General features: G+C 50.8%; 1 protein-coding gene across 2 annotated transcripts; it reads left to right on the top strand.

The window, feature by feature from the left end:
- The first annotated feature begins 2319 nt into the window (after nucleotides 1-2319).
- Nucleotides 2320-14699, top strand: TRIM63 (tripartite motif containing 63, E3 ubiquitin protein ligase). Of its 2 annotated transcripts, none has more exons than XM_012645928.1 (9): nucleotides 2320-2600; nucleotides 3477-3649; nucleotides 6629-6797; nucleotides 7603-7698; nucleotides 8844-9077; nucleotides 9795-9817; nucleotides 10149-10273; nucleotides 12824-12895; nucleotides 14118-14699. In XM_012645928.1, exons 1-9 carry the CDS (start codon nucleotides 2442-2444, stop codon nucleotides 14141-14143), a joined length of 1077 nt encoding a protein of 358 aa, XP_012501382.1. In that variant the 5' UTR covers nucleotides 2320-2441; the 3' UTR covers nucleotides 14144-14699. The 2 variants fall into 2 exon arrangements, with proteins under 2 accessions (XP_012501382.1, XP_012501383.1); XM_012645929.1 differs by having other exon boundaries at nucleotides 2324-2600; nucleotides 3477-3626; nucleotides 6690-6797; nucleotides 14118-14689.
- Nucleotides 14700-17818: the final 3119 nt, after the last annotated feature.

Raw genomic sequence — 17818 nt, forward strand, 5'->3', positions numbered from 1 at the left:
GAGCCCCGAAATGACTCTCAGTGGCCTGGTTGGTACGAATGGGCGGATGGTAGTGCTGTTCACCGAGACAGGAGGCAAGAAAAAAGGAAGGAGGAGCCAGGTGTTGGGGAAGATGGTGTGTTCTGTGTGAGGTATAACGAGTTTGAGGTGCTATTGGAATATCTCAGTAGAAATCTCCCACAAATCTTCAGCTTAGGGGAGGGAGAAGTCTGAACTGGAATTAGAGATTTGAGAATCATCCCCATATAGGAGTTGGAATCATGAATGTTTGTGGGATGCTTTCTGCTGCCAGCGACAGAGTAATCACACTATAGTGACGTTTGCTATCTCACATCTTAAGTAGTCAAGAGACAGGCAGTTCCAGGGTTGGATGACTTGGTGGCACAATGATGGCATCCATAACCCAGGTGCCTTCTATAGTCCACTCTGCCGTCCTCAGGAAGTCGACTTCTTCCTCGGCCTTGTCCCCTCATGCTTGCAACACAGCTGCCCTACTCTCTCACAGCTCCGTTCAAAGATAAGAATGAAGATTTCTTCTTGCACGAGTTACTTTTTATTATGGAGGAAATCTTTTATCTTTAGCCAAGGGACTTGTCCTTGGGTCCCACCGGCCATATCATTAGGCAAAAGGAAACGCGATTACCATGATAGGCTCAAACGTTTTGTGGTTTGTCTCCTTGGCAGTGGAGAGCCCACCTTCCTGGAACACAGTGGTGCCCGATGCCTGAACAAAACTGAGGTCCTGTGAGCAAGGAAGAAGGGGTGGGCTTTTTCCGATCCTCATCCTCGTACGACCCCTGGCTGGCCTAGCAGCGTTGATTTGACCCAAACAGTCCTATAGAGATGCCAGGAGCTTGGGCTCCTGAGTCAAGCATCTCTGGGTTCCTATCCCAGAGCCACCTCTTGCTAGCTGTGTGACCTCAGACAAGTTATTTTACCTCTCTGTGCCTGAGTTTCCTCACCTGTGAAGTGGGGATATAATGGTTCTTATATTGTTGGCTGTTGAGGTGATGAAATGAAATAATGCATACAAAGCATTTAGCACAGTGCCTGGCACAGAGTAAGTGCTCAGCAAAAACTAGCCATTAACATCTGGGAGGAACAACCTTGAAATTCTCCTGCCCTTTGCTTTCGAGGCTTCTTCCTTTTTCTGTGACTGGTTCTCCTCCTCCCATCCCCTCTCTTTCCCAAGGTTGGCTCCTCTGCCCTAGGTCATGTCTCATGGCTCCAGTCATCCCTTTCTTGCCATCCTGCAGACTCCTCCTGAATGTTCTGCAGCCTCCTAGGCTCGTCCCAGGGCCTGGGATCACTGCTCCCAGTTTTCTGCCCCAGCACCGTAGAGCAGGTGATCCCAAGGTCCCTGCATGAGATTCCACCTTAGAAACAGCCATCAGAATTGCTCTAATGACTTCTACCTACCAATGTGGAAGGTGTCCTAAAAAAATGGAGAACAATTAAAATTTGTGCTGAGAGCCAAGGGGAACATCTGGCTAACTTCTAGGTGTCCAGGCAGGGCTTCGTGGCACTTCGTGAGCATTATTCCTGTCTGTCTCCCTTCCCGGCTGTGAGCATCTCAAGTCAGTGAAACAGATCACTCAACCATCCGTCACGTTGGTACCTGATGTATACTAGTACTCAGAAAAATGTGTGATGAATGAATAAGATCCTGGCTTTGCCACTTACTTTCTAAGTGTCTTTGAACAAGGTCCTTTCCCTCTCCAGACCCATTTTAAAGTCTGCAAAATGAGGGGACCGGACTGCTCTCAAGGGAGCCCTTTCAGCATTAAGTGGCATAAGTGGCCAAGGGGTAGAGGGATGGGCTGGCTGAGGCAGGGTCTCCAGAGTCTCTGGCAAAATGTTGTGCTCAGGTCTGAGGCAGAGGGGTGGGCTTGGAGAGAGGGACTGCCCTGGTTCCTTGTCTTGGGAGCTGCCAGGACTCCAGAGGAGGGGACCGAGCTGATTTTGATTTTGGTCGGTGAGGGGGCGTTGGCTGTTAACCCCTTGAATCCCAGTGGCCTACTTGCTGGGTCCCCTCCCTGACTGACCAGCCTGGTGCTGGGGGAGACCAATTTCTCAAGGAAACTCTGGGCCCCCAGCCCTTGCCTAAGCCTGCCTCTGAACAGGCTGTCCTTGTTTACGACCCCCGTCCCAGGGGACAGTGATTGCTCATCCTTGCATGTGATTTGAGAGGCCCAGTCTTTCAGGCTTGGAGGAAACTCAAGCCCCGCCAGGCGCTTGGCATCGGAATGCTCAGCTGGTCCCCTCCTGGGGCTCATGTGACCAAGATTCAACTATAAATATCAGAGGGGCCCCAGACCAAGACAGAATCGGGCACCAGGAGAAGGCAAAGGGGATCTGACCGGGTGATTCGTGACAAAGGCCAGACCCCCAGGTCTGTGTAGAGCGGGACAGCCAGGCGGGCCCCCACACTGCCCCACAATATGGATTATAAGTCAGGCCTGATCCAGGACGGCAACCCCATGGAGAACTTGGAGAAGCAGCTGATCTGCCCCATCTGCCTGGAGATGTTTACCAAGCCGGTGGTCATCTTGCCGTGCCAGCACAACCTCTGCCGGAAGTGCGCCAATGACATCTTCCAGGTCAGTGCTGGCCATGGCCTTGTCCTGGGGTCCCAGGTGGCTACTCAGCTTCCCTGCGATGAAATCCCTTCTCTCTTAGCCTTCCAACGGGGACCGGCTCTTTCCCCTCTGAAGTGAACCCCTGCGGAGGCCTCTGGACTGGGCAGAGGGGGGCCGGGAGGCGGCTCTGGCCATCCCTGTGGTTCTCCATGACGCAGGTTTCCCCTCCCGCCCTGCCCACAGCTCCCCCACCCCTGTCCTCAGAGCCCTGTTGACTCTCCAATCAAGAGTCAAACGCCTCCAGTGATAAGTGTGGGGGTGGGGGACAGGGGAGAGGAGAGAGAAACCAGACCCCTGGGCTGGAGCCAGCTCCAGGTGGCAGGGGGCCCAGAGCGTTGGGAGGAGGGTGGCGGGAGGCACCGGGCAGTAGAGGCATCTTCCCTTTTGAGGCCGTTCCCTACAATACGGGGGCAGGGGGGCTCCACGTCCCTGAGGAAAGAGCGGGAGTGGATGTGCTGGCTGGTTCCCCAGGGGCACTTTACACAATGTCTGTCACTATTTAGTCTTTAAAGTGGCAGCCTTAGGAGCTTGCTCTACTTGTAATGCCCATTTCATGAGTGGGCAAACTGAGCCTTAGAGAGTAAGATCACTTGCCTAAAGTCACTCAGAGAATAACGGTGACTTGAACCCGGTTTGCCGACTCCCAGACCTGTTGATGGTGGCTGCTTCTCGGGTGCTCCGTGTGGAAGTGGGCTGGCTCTCGTTGCAAGATGGGGCTCTCCAGGTCGTTTGGCCTGACGGGAGCGCCTGGGGTGTCGGGGGAAGGAGAATAAGAGATTCGAAGGGAAAGAGTTGAGGACAGATCCCAGGCCTGATGGCAACTGTTGCCACCTGCAGGCTGCAAATCCCTACTGGACCAACCGGGGCGGCTCCATGTCCATGTCTGGAGGCCGTTTCCGCTGCCCCTCCTGCCGCCACGAGGTGATCATGGATCGTCACGGCGTGTACGGCCTGCAGAGGAATCTGCTGGTGGAGAACATCATTGACATCTATAAGCAGGAGTGTTCCAGGTCGGTCCTCCCGGCTGTTGAGGGGCCATCCTCCCGCCCAGCCATGCCGTGCCCGGCTCTCCCAGGCTCCTCCTTCCTCCTTCACCTGCTCACGATCCAGGCCCCTCGCTGGGCTAGCTGCGCCAGCCAGTTCTGAGAGCCATTTTCCTTTTCCCAAGGCAGGGGTGGAGGCCCATGTCCCCCAACCCTGGCTCTCTGGATTGCTCAGTGAATGGGAACGGGCCCAGACATTAGGCTGCTTTCCTAGGCGATTCTGAGACAGAGACTTGGGGGAAAGATGAGATGAGAGAGTGGGAGAGAGGCACTGGGGCCAGCTGAGTGGCCCTGGTCAGCAGAGAAAACACAGACAGGTTGTCTGTAACGACAGCAACGGTTATTTTCCCACGTGCCAGCAGGCACAGTGCCAGGCCCTGGGAATGCTTCATCTTAGTGCCTCCACAGCCCTGTGGATCAGGCATGGCTTTTATTATCCCCATTTCACAGATGAGGAAACAGAGGCTCAAAGAGATGAAGTCAATCGGCCAAGGTTTCCCAGCTGGGAAGTGGAAGCGCTGAGAGCTGAGCCAGTCAATCTAGCTCCAAGTCTCCCTGTTAATAATAATACAATAGCTTCGTTGCGGGCAGAATGTTGTGAGTGGTGGAAGTTGTGCAGTGTTGGCCTCAAAGTGGGGAGAGACACAGCTACGGGGGAGATCGTTACAAATCAGGACATCCTGACTGGACTCCCAGGCTGCTGAGCTCACAGTCTCTGTGGTCCAAAACCTTCACCAAGCACCTGCCTGCAGGCAGTGCCCTGCCCAAAGGAAGGTGAGGGGCCAGGTCTAGGGCGAAAATGCCTGGCCTGGGGAGCTGTGTTTGCTTATCTGCCTTTGTGACTAATGCATCGTAGGATCTTTGAAGCTTTGGAGCTTCCTTTCCCCTGTCTGCAAAAGGGGAGAGATAGTAAGATCTGTTATTGTGACTGTCAAATAGGATATTGATGAAAAATGTTTAAAATATCAAATATTTATTGGGCACCTACTATGTGCAGGCCCTGTACCAAGTACTTTCCAGGCATTTTCCCTATCTAATCATCACGGTAACCCTGTAAGGCATTCTTATCTCCATTTTACCTTGAGGAAATGGAGGCTCAGAGAGGGTCAGAGGTTTATTCAAGGACACACAGGTGGCAAGTGGTGAAGCTGAAAGAGAGAGGTTACTGACTCCATGGGGAATATTCTTAACAGGGCTATGCTTGATTGCTTCTCACGTTGCTAGAGCTCAACACCACAAAATTGCGAACATATTGTTGATCATTACAACAAATAAAATTGATATCACGCCAATTATGAGCCCACTCAATGTCGACCTATGAAGAGCATGTTGTGTTTGAACCCTTTGAGGCCTTGCTGTGTAGTTGAATGACAATGACAGCTGCCCTTTACTGAAGGTCTGCTCTGTGCCAGGCAACACACATTAATTACAGACAACTTCTGCCATGACTGCAGTAGCTCTGAGAGGAAACCCCAGCTCAGAGAGGGAAAATCTCTGGTCCAAAATGAATAAGTGGTAAAACAATCTGGATATGAACCCAGATGCGGAAGCCTGGCCTGGGGAGGGTGGGCACCTGGGAGGGCAGCAGGCACAGGTACTGACCCTTGCCTCACCCTCAGCACCTCAGGCCTGGGCTCCCTTTCCAGCGCATGGAGGCAGGTGGCAAAGAGAGACTGGGTACTGGGGACCCTGGGCACAGATGCCAAAAGACAAGTCTGGAAAGGGGCTTATTTAAGAACTTGGGGGGACAATAAAGCCCGGGTGTGAACAGTCATGCAAGTGTTCAGAGGTGAGGTGTTGACACTGACAGGGGGCGGTCAGCATTCGAGGTTTGTGGGACGCCTGCGACATTAGGGGCTGGGTGTCAGGGGTGGTGTAGCTAGGGCGTGGCTGTACATGAGAGCAGAGTCTAGCTGAGGTTGGTGGGGGGTGAGACCTAGACTCAAAAGATCGAATCTAGGTTAGGAAATGACCACTGGCCCAGGAGAAGAACAAATAACATGCCAGGGACCCTAAGGGGAGAAAGAGATCCAGGGAGAAAGGCGTTCTAAGAACGCATGTTAGGGAAGAAAGAGACATGGACCCTGGGAGAACCTCTGGACTAGGAGTCCAGGCTTGTGCTGGGCTGTTGGACAGCCCTGGGCTACCCACGTACTAGTTGTGTGACTTGGGGCACACACACTGCTTCTCTCCCATCCTTGGGGGCATCCTTATGGCTCAGAGAGGGTCAGAGGTTTGTCCAAGGCCACACAGCTAGCAAGTAGTGAAGCTGAGAGAGAGAGGGTGTGACTGACTCCACCGTGAATATTCTTAACTGCTATGCTAGCTATTGATTCATTCTTTCTACCTGTATTTAATTCCCACCTCCTCTGTGCCAGGTACTGTACACTGTAGGTTTAAGGGTGAAGAAAACAGGCAAGTTTCCCTGCCTTGAAGGAGGTTACAGTCTGGTGGAGTAAATATAGAATTAAATGAGGCCATCAGTATAAATCGCTTAGCTCAGAGCCCAGCCTGCAGTAACGGAGAGCTGTGGTGACTATACTTAGAGCAAATGAATTTGCTCTGCCCTGCCCTGACTTGCTGGGTGACCTTGGGCGAGTCAATTCACTTTTCTGGAGCCCAGTTTCCTCTTCTCTAAAATGCCTCCAGGCATTTTGGAATGACTCTGGAGTTCTGTGACCCTTCCTGTGTCCTCTGCACTGGCAGAGCCTCAGGCTAACTCCGTCACCGGAGATTGAGTCTTAGGATGGGGGGACAGGTAAGGTGTCATTGGCTTCCCTGGTCCTGGGTCCCCTGAAGATGAAAAGAAAAGGTTTTGGGGCAGCCAGCCACTGACGGTTCAGGGTGTAAGTCTGGGGTGGCCTCCTGTGATTGGAGCTGGTGGTGGGGGCAGGGTGGAGATGGGGACTCAGGACCCCCGTGACTTGTGACTGTTTTCCACTTCAGTCGGCCCCTGCAGAAGGGCAGCCACCCCATGTGCAAGGAACACGAAGATGAGAAAATCAACATCTACTGTCTCACGTGTGAGGTGCCCACATGCTCCATGTGCAAGGTGTTTGGGGCCCACAAGGCCTGTGAGGTGGCCCCACTGCAGAACGTCTTCCAGGGACAAAAGGTACTGGCTCCAGCCACTTGTACCCCCGGCCTGGGGCTGCTGGGCACGGCGGGATGATTCAGGAGGTGGATTTGATCCTTGTAGATCTGCTGAGCCGGCCCTTGGAATAGTCCCTCTGGAGGGACTTCCCAAGCCGCAGGGACAGCAGCCCTTGCCTTCCTGGGGGAGGTGGCTGAGCTCATGGCTATACTTAGAGCCACTTGAGAGCACCTGGGTGTGGCCACAGGGGAGAGATCAGACCCCAGGGCCAGGCCACCAGGGTCCTCTCAGGCCATGGCTTCTCCATCCCAGCATACTCTGGGCCCCGGATATATCTTCCCATGCCTCTCACCTCTTCCAGACCTCGTATTCCCCTGCAGCAGAAGGCAGCTTAGAGCCCTCTCCCTGGGCCTGTGGGGCCCCACCACCCTGTCCATGTAGTAAGCTGTAGCCCCCTTTTCCACACTCTTTCTTCCCCACCCCCACTCTTGTCTTGGTCTCTTTCTTCTAGAACTCTCTGACTCTCTTTCCTTTGTACCTTCTTTCTTAGAAACAAGCCCCTCCTCTGCCAGTCCCTTGCTGTGTATTTAGGCAGCTCACTTCCCCATTCTCGGCCTCATCTGTAAAATAAGGGATGTGCTATCTCTCTGATATCCTCTGCTCTGGGCCTGAGCTGCACCCCAGAAAGAGGGGCCACACCCCTACTGGAAGCTCTTTCTAACAGAGAGGGGAGGGAGAGAGCCACCATTGTTGCCATGCCCCAGCGGGCAGGCCCTGAAGCTATTTCTGTCTCTCCTCTCCTGACCTCCCCCCAACCCCCATCTAGACTGAACTGAGTAACTGTATCTCCATGCTGGTGGCGGGGAATGACCGTGTGCAGACCATCATCACTCAGCTGGAGGATTCCCGTCGAGTGACCAAGGTGAGGGGACAGAATAGCCCTGCCTTGGGGCTCAAAGCCTCCCAGTGTAGCCTGGTCTCTAGGGAAGGCTCACCCAGGGGTTGTGGCTAAAGGTCGGGGCCTGGAGCCCGGGGTGGCTAAGCAGGGATGGCAGGGGAGGGACTAATGCACTTGTCCACTCACTAAGCAAATGCTTCTTGAGCACAGTTGTGTGTTAGGCCCTGCCCAGGGTGCTAGGGATGGGGAACTGGTCCCTGACCTCGGGGAGTGTCCCACCAATAATTCCCAGTATTTATTCTGAGCAACGTTCTGGTGTGTGCTGTAGTAGACCAACACTTCTCAAACTTTAGAGTGCATGCAAATCACCCTGGGATATTCTTAGAATCCAGGTTCTGATCCAGTAGGTCTGGAATGAGGCATAAGATTCTGCATTTCTAACAAGCTCCCAGGGTTTGCCCAAGCTGCTGGGTCCACGGACTGCACTTTGAGTAGCAAGACTGTCGAGGGCAGAAGGGAACTTTTCAATCCCAGAAAAAGCATTCATGATTTTGCCTATCCATCTGGGCTGGGGACTTGGAGATGAGATGGGGGAGGGGTCATCATAGCTGCTAGTGGACAAAAAGCCCGGTGAAGGGTAGGTTTGAAGGAAGGTGGCATACATTGTGATCACCCAGGAGAGGTTCCCAGTCTGACAAGGAGCTATTATTATACCCATTCTACAGGAGAGGAAACTGACACGTAACATCCGTGTTGGAGAGAAGGGAATTACAATTGAGGAGGGCACAAGGGGAGGAGCTGCTTTTCCACCTCTCTTAGGACCAAAGGATGCAGAACATCCCAAATCCAGTCTTGGTTCTAAAACAGAGGGAAGAGTGTGACTTGGGGCATATGGGAGGCCCAGAATATGTCGTGCCATGTGACCCTAGAGCCTCTATTTTTGAAGAAGGGGCTAGTTGTTCTCCATGACACCAGCCTCCGAATGTCACTGGTGTGCTAAGTAACTGTGAGACCTCACGAGTACATTCTTCTTGTTAAGCCTTCGTCTTCTGTAAAATGGGCTTTAGTAAGATCTCTCCCAGCTTTGTTTGCTCCTGTCCCTGGAAAGGAGTGTTGGGGGTACGGAGTAAGGACCCTGTGAGATGTGACTGTAGGGTTTCTGTCCCCAGGAAAACAGTCACCAGGTGAAGGAAACGCTGAGCCAGAAGTTTGACGTCCTGTACGCCATCCTGGACGAGAAGAAGAGTGAGTTGCTGCAGCGGATCACACAGGAGCAGGAGGAGAAGCTCAGCTTCATCGAGGCCCTCATCCAGCAGTACCAGGAGCAGCTCGACAAGTCCACGAAGCTGGTGGAGACGGCCATCCAGTCCCTGGATGAGCCTGGTGGGGCCACCTTCCTCTTGGTGAGCAGGACTAGGAAGGCCTGGGCAGGGTCAGTTTGACTCTGCAGCCCTGTCTAAAGTTCAAGTCATTTAAATCTTTGTGAGCCTCAGTTTCCTCATCTATAAAATGGGCATGTAACAATCCCTACCTTCCTCTTCCTGATTTGATGAGGATCAAACAAGAGGATGTTTGGGAAGGGGCTTTGTAAACTGCAAAACATACTGTCCTATATAGAGACTATGAATTGAGCACCAACCGTAGGCCAGACTCTGAGATGGAGCCACAGCGATGAAGCAGACACAGCCCTGCCCTAGAAGAACTTGTTGGGGAAGACAGAAAAGGCTCAGCTATAAGACTTCACAATTCAGTTCAGTAAAAATTTCCTAAGCTCCTACTGCGGGCCAGGCTTTGTGCTAGACATTGGGTCTGAAAAGGCGATTAGGGTATGAGTCTCACCTTGGAGATCTCAGGGTTTAGGAGTGTTTGAACTGATACCCCTAGAACCAAAGCTTCCTGCCAGGACAATGGGAGGGTCCCAGGGTGATGACTGAGACCTGTGCAGGCCATGGACAGAGGGAAAAAGATCCCAGTTCTGTCCAGCTTGGGGCGGGGAGCAGGTCACAACTGGGCTAGGGAATGGCACCCAGCATCCATCTGCAACACCCAGTCGCCGGTTTGCTGGTTTCCTGGGGTTACTTCTTCTGCAATCCTAACCTGTGTTCTCTCTCCCCTCACAGAGTGCCAAGCAGCTCATCAAAAGGTCAGTGTCTCCCCAGGGGCTGTGATCCAAGCCCCGAGGCCCTGGTTCCCACCAGGGCCGCTGACTTCTGTCCAGGCCCCCCAACCCCGGGCATTAGATCTGCTGGGAGGTCTCACCTTAGGCTGGCTTTCCTGATGTTTGCATATTGCACTTTCTTGGACCATCTATTCTGCTGGCCTGGAGAGGAAGTACTCCACCCCTCCAAGGAAGCCTCTAGGTGGAAGACCTGGGTGTGGGCATGGCTCCTGCACTCGTGGAGTGGGAGCTAAGACACCCCTCCCTGCACTGAGCCCTGGAGATCTTACCCTGCCTCTCCCTCTCTCCCCCACAGCATTGTGGAAGCTTCCAAGGGCTGCCAGCTGGGGAAGACAGAGCCAGGCTTTGAAAACATGGACTACTTCACTTTGGACTTGGAATACATAGCGGATACCCTGAGGGCCATTGACTTTGGGACAGGTAAAGGAGGTGGTGGTGCCGCTTGCCTACTTGCCTGCCTGACCCCTGAAAGCCACCATCCCTCCCACTGAGCCCCATGGGGGAGACAGATACACTAGCAAAGATCCCAGAGATCAAGTTGAACTCATACAGCGAACTTCTAGAAGAGCCCAGAGCCTAGCATGGTGCCTGGAGCATAATTGTGGCTCAGTAAATTATGTCTGAATTCTCAGCGGGAGGTCTCTTGGGGCAGTGCAAATAGCATGGTGTCTGGAATCAGACAGATCCGAGTTCAAATCCTGGTTCTGCCATTTGTTTGTTATCTGTGTGACCTTTGGCAAGCCCCCCTCCGCCTCTCTGAGTTTCATTTTCTAACTTTTAAAAATTAGGTTGAAGGCTGGGTGCGGTGGCTCACGTCTGTAATCCTAGCACTCTGAGAGGCCGAGGTGGGTGGGTCGTTTGAGCTCAGGAGTTCGAAACCAGCCTGAGCAAGAGCGAGACCCCGTCTCTACTAAAAATAGAAAGAAATTAATCAGACAACTAAAAATATATAGAAAAAAAATTAGCCGGGCATGGTGGCGCATGCCTGTAATTCCAGCTACTTGGGAGGCTGAGGCAGAAGGATCACTTGAGCCCAGGAGTGTGAGGTTGCTGTGAGCTAGGCTGATGCCACGGCACTCACCGTAGCCCGGGGAAAAGAGTGAGACTCTGTCTCAAAAAAAAAAAAAAAAAATTAGGTTGGAAGTGGGCCCTCTAATAATGACCACGTCATGGTGCTGTTGCAACAAATCAGATATTGATGCAGAAAGGTTCTATAGAGTCCTAGGCACATACTAGTTATTGCCTAAGGGTAGTCTTAGCTTCAGCTTCTTAACGCTACCATTTATGATACTCGGGCACCTTAATTTATCAATATTATATCATCATTTCTGCTTATAATTACTCTTCCATAGAGTGCCTCTAATTATTGCAATGATACAACCACAACAATAATAAGGGGAAAAATAAGAAGGGAACTGAGGAAACTGGATGAGAAGCGAAGACGTTAATTTGCCGCAGCTGAAAGGTAGCTACTAGCGGCAGGGAAAGAGAGGATGAATCCAGCATTGCTGGCTGTTGCGTTGGTCTGAGAGGTGGTGCTCTGATGACCAGCTGAGAGAGAGAGAGAAAAAGTATGTGTGGGCAGGAACAAGCAAGAACCATACACGGGCTTGCATGAGAAAGAGCAAAGCTTCTGGGCACCTCCTTCAGTTTCTGGTATTTTTTCTCAGATCCCCAGATACACCCTACTCATGGGTTAGGACAAAATACATACCAAAGCTGAGATACCAATGGTCTTGGGTCCATTCGTTGCTGTAGATTATCTGCGCCACGATTACCGACTCTAAGCTAAGATATTCGAGAGTGGGTCACACCACGTGAACACAGCATTGTGAAGACCTGCACTGCTCTTCCTAATCTCCCTGAGCCTCCATTTCCTCATATGTAAAATGGGAGAGTACCAACAGCTACCATTTATTGAACACTTCCTATGTCCTAGGCACTAGGCCCCTGGCATAAATTCTATCATTTCATACAACTTGATGAGACAGGTGCTGTTATCTTCTCCCTTTTGTAGTTGAGGAAACTGAAGCTCAGAGAGAGTGTGCAACTTGTTTGAAGGCCACACAGCTTAGCAAGTAGCCCACACAGACCCCACTGAGGGCCGTCCCGCTCACAGACTCTTGTGAGGATGGTATGAGACAATGGATATTCGGCACTTAGCACCACACTTGGCACATAGTAAGTCCTCTGCAAATGCTGTTATGAGTAGTAATCGTGATCACGATTAAATAGCAACAAAACTCCCTGGGTTATACACTGATCACAGTTATTTGGCTGGAATTTTAGCTGTTGTTTTGGAGACACTCTCAACAAATGCTCTGACTGTGGTGGCCCCTCCAGGGCCCCTAAAGATTGAGGAGGTGGCCTGGGGGACGGGGTGGGGAAGTATGTTCCCTATAAGAGCTTGAAGGTGACAGCCCAGGTGAGAAAGTGAAGCCATAGGTTGCAGCTTGGTCACTGTCCTTCTGTGCTCAGCTTCAGAGAGCTAAGGACCAGAGATGGCCCAGACGTGCTCCCCACCCCACGTTCACTCCTCCGGAGGCTAAGCAATGAGGAAGTGGAATAAGGGTGCTGAGCGAGCAGGTGGCAAAGGCTGAGCAAGTTCCCACAAGACCAGGACTCTGATCCCTGAGGATCAAGGAGTTTTTGTCTTGTTCTCCCCAGGTGAGGTTTATCTGTCTAACTGAGCGATGTCACAGGCAGGGCGGGTGACAGAAGCTGCTGCTGCTTCTGGAACAAAGCCTCACGTCCTCAGAGCGAGGGCAGAGGGTGTCAGGAGGAGGGCCTCTGTGCAGCTTGGTTTGGCAAGCCCATCACCTTCTGAGCCACCGCTGTCCCTGTGTGGCCGTCTGACCCTGACCGGGGCACGGGCAGGTGTTTAGGCAGCGCCCTCTCCAGCCTGCCTCTCCTTCCAGTAGCTCCTCCGAGGAACCAGCCCCATCCTAACACCATTGTTCTTACTCACAGATGAGGAAGAGGAAGAGTTCATTGAAGAAGAAGATCAGGAAGAGGAAGAGTCCACAGAGGGGAAGGAAGAAGGTAAGAAATCCACCTACTTCCGTTCATTCATTCTGTCATCCCTTCATTCACTCCACGACAACACGAGACATCTACTATGTGTGAAGTGCTGTGCTAGACATTGGGAATGACGCTTAGTCCCGTTCCCAGAACGTGTTTTAAACTTGTTTAGGGTAAAGTCCTGTGCTCTTTACCCTTAGAGAAAAAAAAAATTAAAAAACCCAAAACTACTCATAATAAAAAGCTCCCATTTTACATCTAAATGATCTTCTTAAATGGGAAGCAACACAGCACAACAGAGGTCAAAGACAGGTAACAGAGGTCAAAGACAGGTAACGGAGATCAAAGACAGACGGGTAACAGAAGTCAAAGACAGACGGGTAACAGAAGTCAAAGACGGGGGCCTAATGAGCAGGGCTGGGCCCACTGAGGTGTTATGTTTGGCCAGCACAGTATTTAAAATTTTTAAAAAATCAGTAGCTAACATTTCAAAAATTAAGAGTTTTTAAAAAGGAATAGTAATAATAATAATAAAAGGAGATTTCCACTAAGAATCTGCATTTTCACCTTCATGTGAAAATTTGGAAAGAGCAAACAATGCTGGGCTTGAACTTCCCCCAGTCCCGGAGCGCTGGCTCTGGGGAGTGGCTGTCCCCTTTACATGGGTTTGCCTGGCCATTTGCCTGGCCCCACCGCTGTCACGCCTGCCTGCTTTACTCATTCGTGTCATCTGCTGGCCCCCTGCAGGCACCTGAGTTTGCCAAGCCGGCAGTTGGATTAAGAGCCTGGGTCTGGAATAGCAGCTGTAGCCCAGACTAGTGCTGTGATCTGGAGCAGTTCACAGCTTCTCTGAGTCTTGGGCTACTCATCTGTGCATGGGGCATAATAGCAGTGACTTCAAAAGATTGTAGTGGGGAGTAAATTAGATAATCATTTAGCACAGTGTCTGGCGCAGAGGAAGGACATGTTTGCTAATTAGCACGTGCTTGTGAATGCCCTTTTTCAAGCCATAGTTACTGGAACTAAATTCCAATCCAGCTGAAAAATATAGGGTAGTCTTTTGGAGTTTTGTACTTGATATAAGATCCATAATGTTTTGGCAGCTAAATTGTTTTGGTTTTAAAAGGAAGGGACGAGGCAGGAATTGGAGCTTGGATGATTTTGTCACTATAGCTTGGCAAGTCTTGGATCCTCCTGAGTCCTTGTCTCACCATGTGCCTCTGTGTCTTTTGCTTTATTTCAGGACACCAGGACTCCTTAGCTGGATGAATGAGAGACCCTCTAGATGCAGAGACACTGGGGAGGGTGGGGATGGGCCCGGCTGCCTTGGCGACAGGCCCAGGGTGGGAGGGGTCGGGGCCCCTGGAGGGGCATTGGGAAGGTGTGTCTTCTCTCTGCTCAGAGAGCAGGGACTAGAGTAGGACCCCCACTGCTGTGTCCAGCAGCCACTGAACCAGAGCTGGAAATGTGCTTGAAATAATCACACCGGACACTTTTCTACATTGGTGCAAAATGGAATATTTTGTACATTTTTAAAATGTGATTTTTGTATATACTTGTATATGTATGCCAACTTGGTGCTTTTTGTAAAGGAATTTTTGTATAATGCCAGGCCATTGTGTCATTGGCCACTGTCAGAAAGAGGGGAAGGAAGCCAGGCTGATAGAGCTGCCCACTTCCTTTCCTTGGTGGAAGGACTGGGTAGCACCCACAGGCCTAGAAAGGGTTGATGTACTGTATTTCAGTGCCGACACATGGGATGGTAACTGGGTTTGTTATATGTTGTTTTAATAAATGCACAACGCTCTCTTCCTGTTATTCAAAAGATCTAGGGTTTCATTCAGCCTTTTTTCTGGAAAGGAGAGTTCAGTGGGATGGACAGAAGGCCTGATAGGAGGTAGAAGGCAATGTCCAGGCTAGGCTTATGTCCCACCAAGGGAGTTCTTTAAATCATCATTTCCCAATGTGAGCGCCATAGAAAACTGGCCCCAAGATGATCCTCAAATAACAGATTCAATATGTTGTTGCTCTGGTTCTCCAGAAAACAGAGCCCAAGGCAAAATTTAAATGCTTTAGTTGGAGGTTGTAGAGACCAAGAGAAAATTTCCCCTTTGCCCTCTGAAGGTTTCCTGAAAATCAACTGACAAGGGGCAGATTAATAAGAGAAAAGGCACACAAATTTATTTGATCATAGTTTTATATGACATGGGAGCCTTCAGAATGAAGACCCAAAGATACAGGTGAAACTGTTCTTAGGTTTTTGTTTAGGTTCAACAAAGTACGGACAGCCGTGTAGAAACATGATTGGACAAAAGGCTCTGATCTGATGCTAACGGACTGAATGAGGAGACCCAGCAAGGCCTGTCTGTCTAGATTCTTCTTGGCCTCTCTGAGCAGCATTCCTTCCTTCCGGGTGTGGGCAGGACCCTCTCTGGAATGGGGGTCGTACGACCTACAATCAAGCAAAGTATGTCAGATAATTTCATTTTTAAAATGTCCAGTTTTTACACAGAAAGGTAGGGGGAGATTTAGAGTAATATTTTTAGGTTTTATGGCTGACTTTGGGGAAAAGGGGTTCTGGTTTCTATGACTCACCTTGGGGAAGAGGGATTAGAGTTTCTACGGCTGGCCTTAGGGGAGAATGAAGGGCCAGAGATAGGAGGGCAGGAGAAGGTCGAAGAGAAACGTTTGCTTCTGAGACCTTCCTTTGGGGTATTGTCTTACGAGACCCTACAAAGTACACCCCTGGGGCCGACAGAGCGAAGGAAACGGAAGCGGGGCAGGCAAGGAGGGAAACAAGTACAAGGTGGTGCACGACTGAGCTGGTCACAGCTTCACCAAAGACCTGGCTGCTTGCTCGGTCATACGAGATGTTTCAGCAGGCCATAGAGAACACAACATTATCGGAAACAGTTCATCTGGGAAGAAAAAGGAGACATTTGTGCGCTGGCTCCTTCCTGTCTCCTGTCTCTCAGAGTTGAAGCTTGCGTCCCAGAGTGTTCATTCCCCCTTCACTTCCATATGGCGTCGCTTGGCGGCTTTGGGCAGCTGCCCGGGAAGCTGGATCTCTGGCCACACTGGGGGTACATCAGTTGAGTCTGGAGGTGTAGGAGGAGCCAGAGCCTCTGTGCCGTCCAGCTGGGCTGGGCTGGGTGCGGGAGCTGCTGTGGCCCCCATCTCAGCAGACACCATGGGGGCCGTGCTGGTGCCCGGATTACTCCAGGGAAGGCCAAGACAGCCACCAGTGCTGGGGGATGAGGCGACGACGGTGGGCACTAGCAGGCTCTCTGTGAGCAAGGGGCCGAGGGCTGGGAGAGAGGCGAGGCTGAGCCGATCTGAGGCAGCACGTTGACCGGGCCTGATACGCCAGGGGCTTCTAAATTTGAGGTGCACTGCAGAGCCCATCCCACCTTTTAGACTTCACAACACTGTAGCAGGTTAAGGACTCTGAGCAGTCCTGCCGTAAAGAAAGCTAATTACGGGCCGGGCGCGGTGGCTCACGCCTGTAATCCTAGCACTCTGGGAGGCCGAGGCGGGCGGATTGTTTGAGCTCAGGAGTTCGAGACCAGCCTGAGCAAGAGCGAGACCCCCATCTCTACTAAAAATAGAAAGAAATTAATCGGACAACTAAAAATATATAGAAAAAATTAGCCGGGCATGGTGGCACATGCCTGTAGTCCCAGCTACTTGGGAGGCTGAGGCAGAAGGATCGCTTGAGCCCAGGAGTTTGAGGTTGCTGTGAGCTAGGCTGACGCCATGGCACTCACCTAGCCCAGGCAACAGGGTGAGACTCTGTCTCAAAAAAAAAAAAAAAAAGAAAAAAAAGAAAGGTAGGGGCCGGGTGTGGTGGCTCACGTTTGTAATCCTAGCACTCTGGGAGGTCAAGGCAGGAGGATGGCTTGAGCCCAGGAGTTTGAGGTTGCCATGAGCTAGGCTGACACCACGGCACGCTACCCAGGGCGACAGAGCAAGACTCTGTCTCAAAAACAAAACAACAAGCTTCCTTCAAGAGCATGCAGCTGGCTAACTGGCTTCAAGGGGGTTTTTCCCATGAATCTTGAATATAGCTTGAATACAGGCTGCTACATCAGAATCATCACGGAAGTTTTATTTTTCCCTAAATGCTTAATTCTGAAAAATATTGAAAAATAGAGGGAATAGTTATAGTGTACCCCCATTCACCCAACACTCAGTTTCAAGAGTTACTGACATACTTGTTTCTTCTATACTATTATCCACGCCCTCTACTGGGATTATTTTTAGGCAAATCCCAGATATAATTTTATCCCTAAATACTTCAAATAAAAATTCCCTTAAAAATCATAACCACTATACATAAAAAATGAACACTAATTCCACAATAGCATCAAACACAGAGGATTTTAAAAATACAGATTCCCTGGCCCCACCCCAGAGCTATTAATCGGACTCTGGCCGTGGAATGTCAGAATCTATGTTTTTAAAATAAAATTCCTCAGGTAGAGATTCCTTATGAAAAAGTTCCAGCAAAGCCAATTTAAAAAAAAAAAATCTTAGCACTTTGGGAAGACAAAGCAGGAGGATTGCTTGAGCCAAGGAGTTCAAGGCTGCAGTGAGCTGTGATTGCACCATTGCACTCCAGCCTGGGTGACAGACTGTGAGATCCCGTGGTAAATTAAACAACAAAAAAAATGTTCTGTAAAAGCTCTATAAAAGTGTGTATGGAAAATGCCAGGTCCTCTTATATACCCAGCTCCTTCAGAGCTTCCCCAGGAGGTCCTACGCAGAGTGACCTGGCAGTTCCCAGACTTCAACGTTACCTGAGGAATTTTATTTTATTTTTAATAGGAAGAAAAAGATACAAACTTATTTTAACATGTATACACAGGAACCCTCAGAATGAAGATTCAACTCCCCAGCAGGGTTCAGAAGCTTATATGCCTTTCAGGTGAAACGGGTCAGTGG

Source organism: Propithecus coquereli, unplaced genomic scaffold (assembly GCF_000956105.1).
Source record: "Propithecus coquereli isolate 6110/MARCELLA unplaced genomic scaffold, Pcoq_1.0 Scaffold239, whole genome shotgun sequence".
Classification (NCBI taxonomy): Eukaryota; Metazoa; Chordata; class Mammalia; order Primates; family Indriidae; genus Propithecus; species Propithecus coquereli.

Excerpts from the sequence above, each read along its gene's own strand:
- TRIM63 (XM_012645928.1), top strand. The coding sequence starts at position 2,442 with ATGGATTATAAGTCAGGCCTGATCCAGGACGGCAACCCCATGGAGAAC. Across the intron at positions 9,818-10,148 it reads GCCAAGCAGCTCATCAAAAG|CATTGTGGAAGCTTCCAAGG; the intron begins GTCAGTGTCTCC and ends TCTCCCCCACAG. Across the intron at positions 12,896-14,117 it reads CACAGAGGGGAAGGAAGAAG|GACACCAGGACTCCTTAGCT; the intron begins GTAAGAAATCCA and ends GCTTTATTTCAG.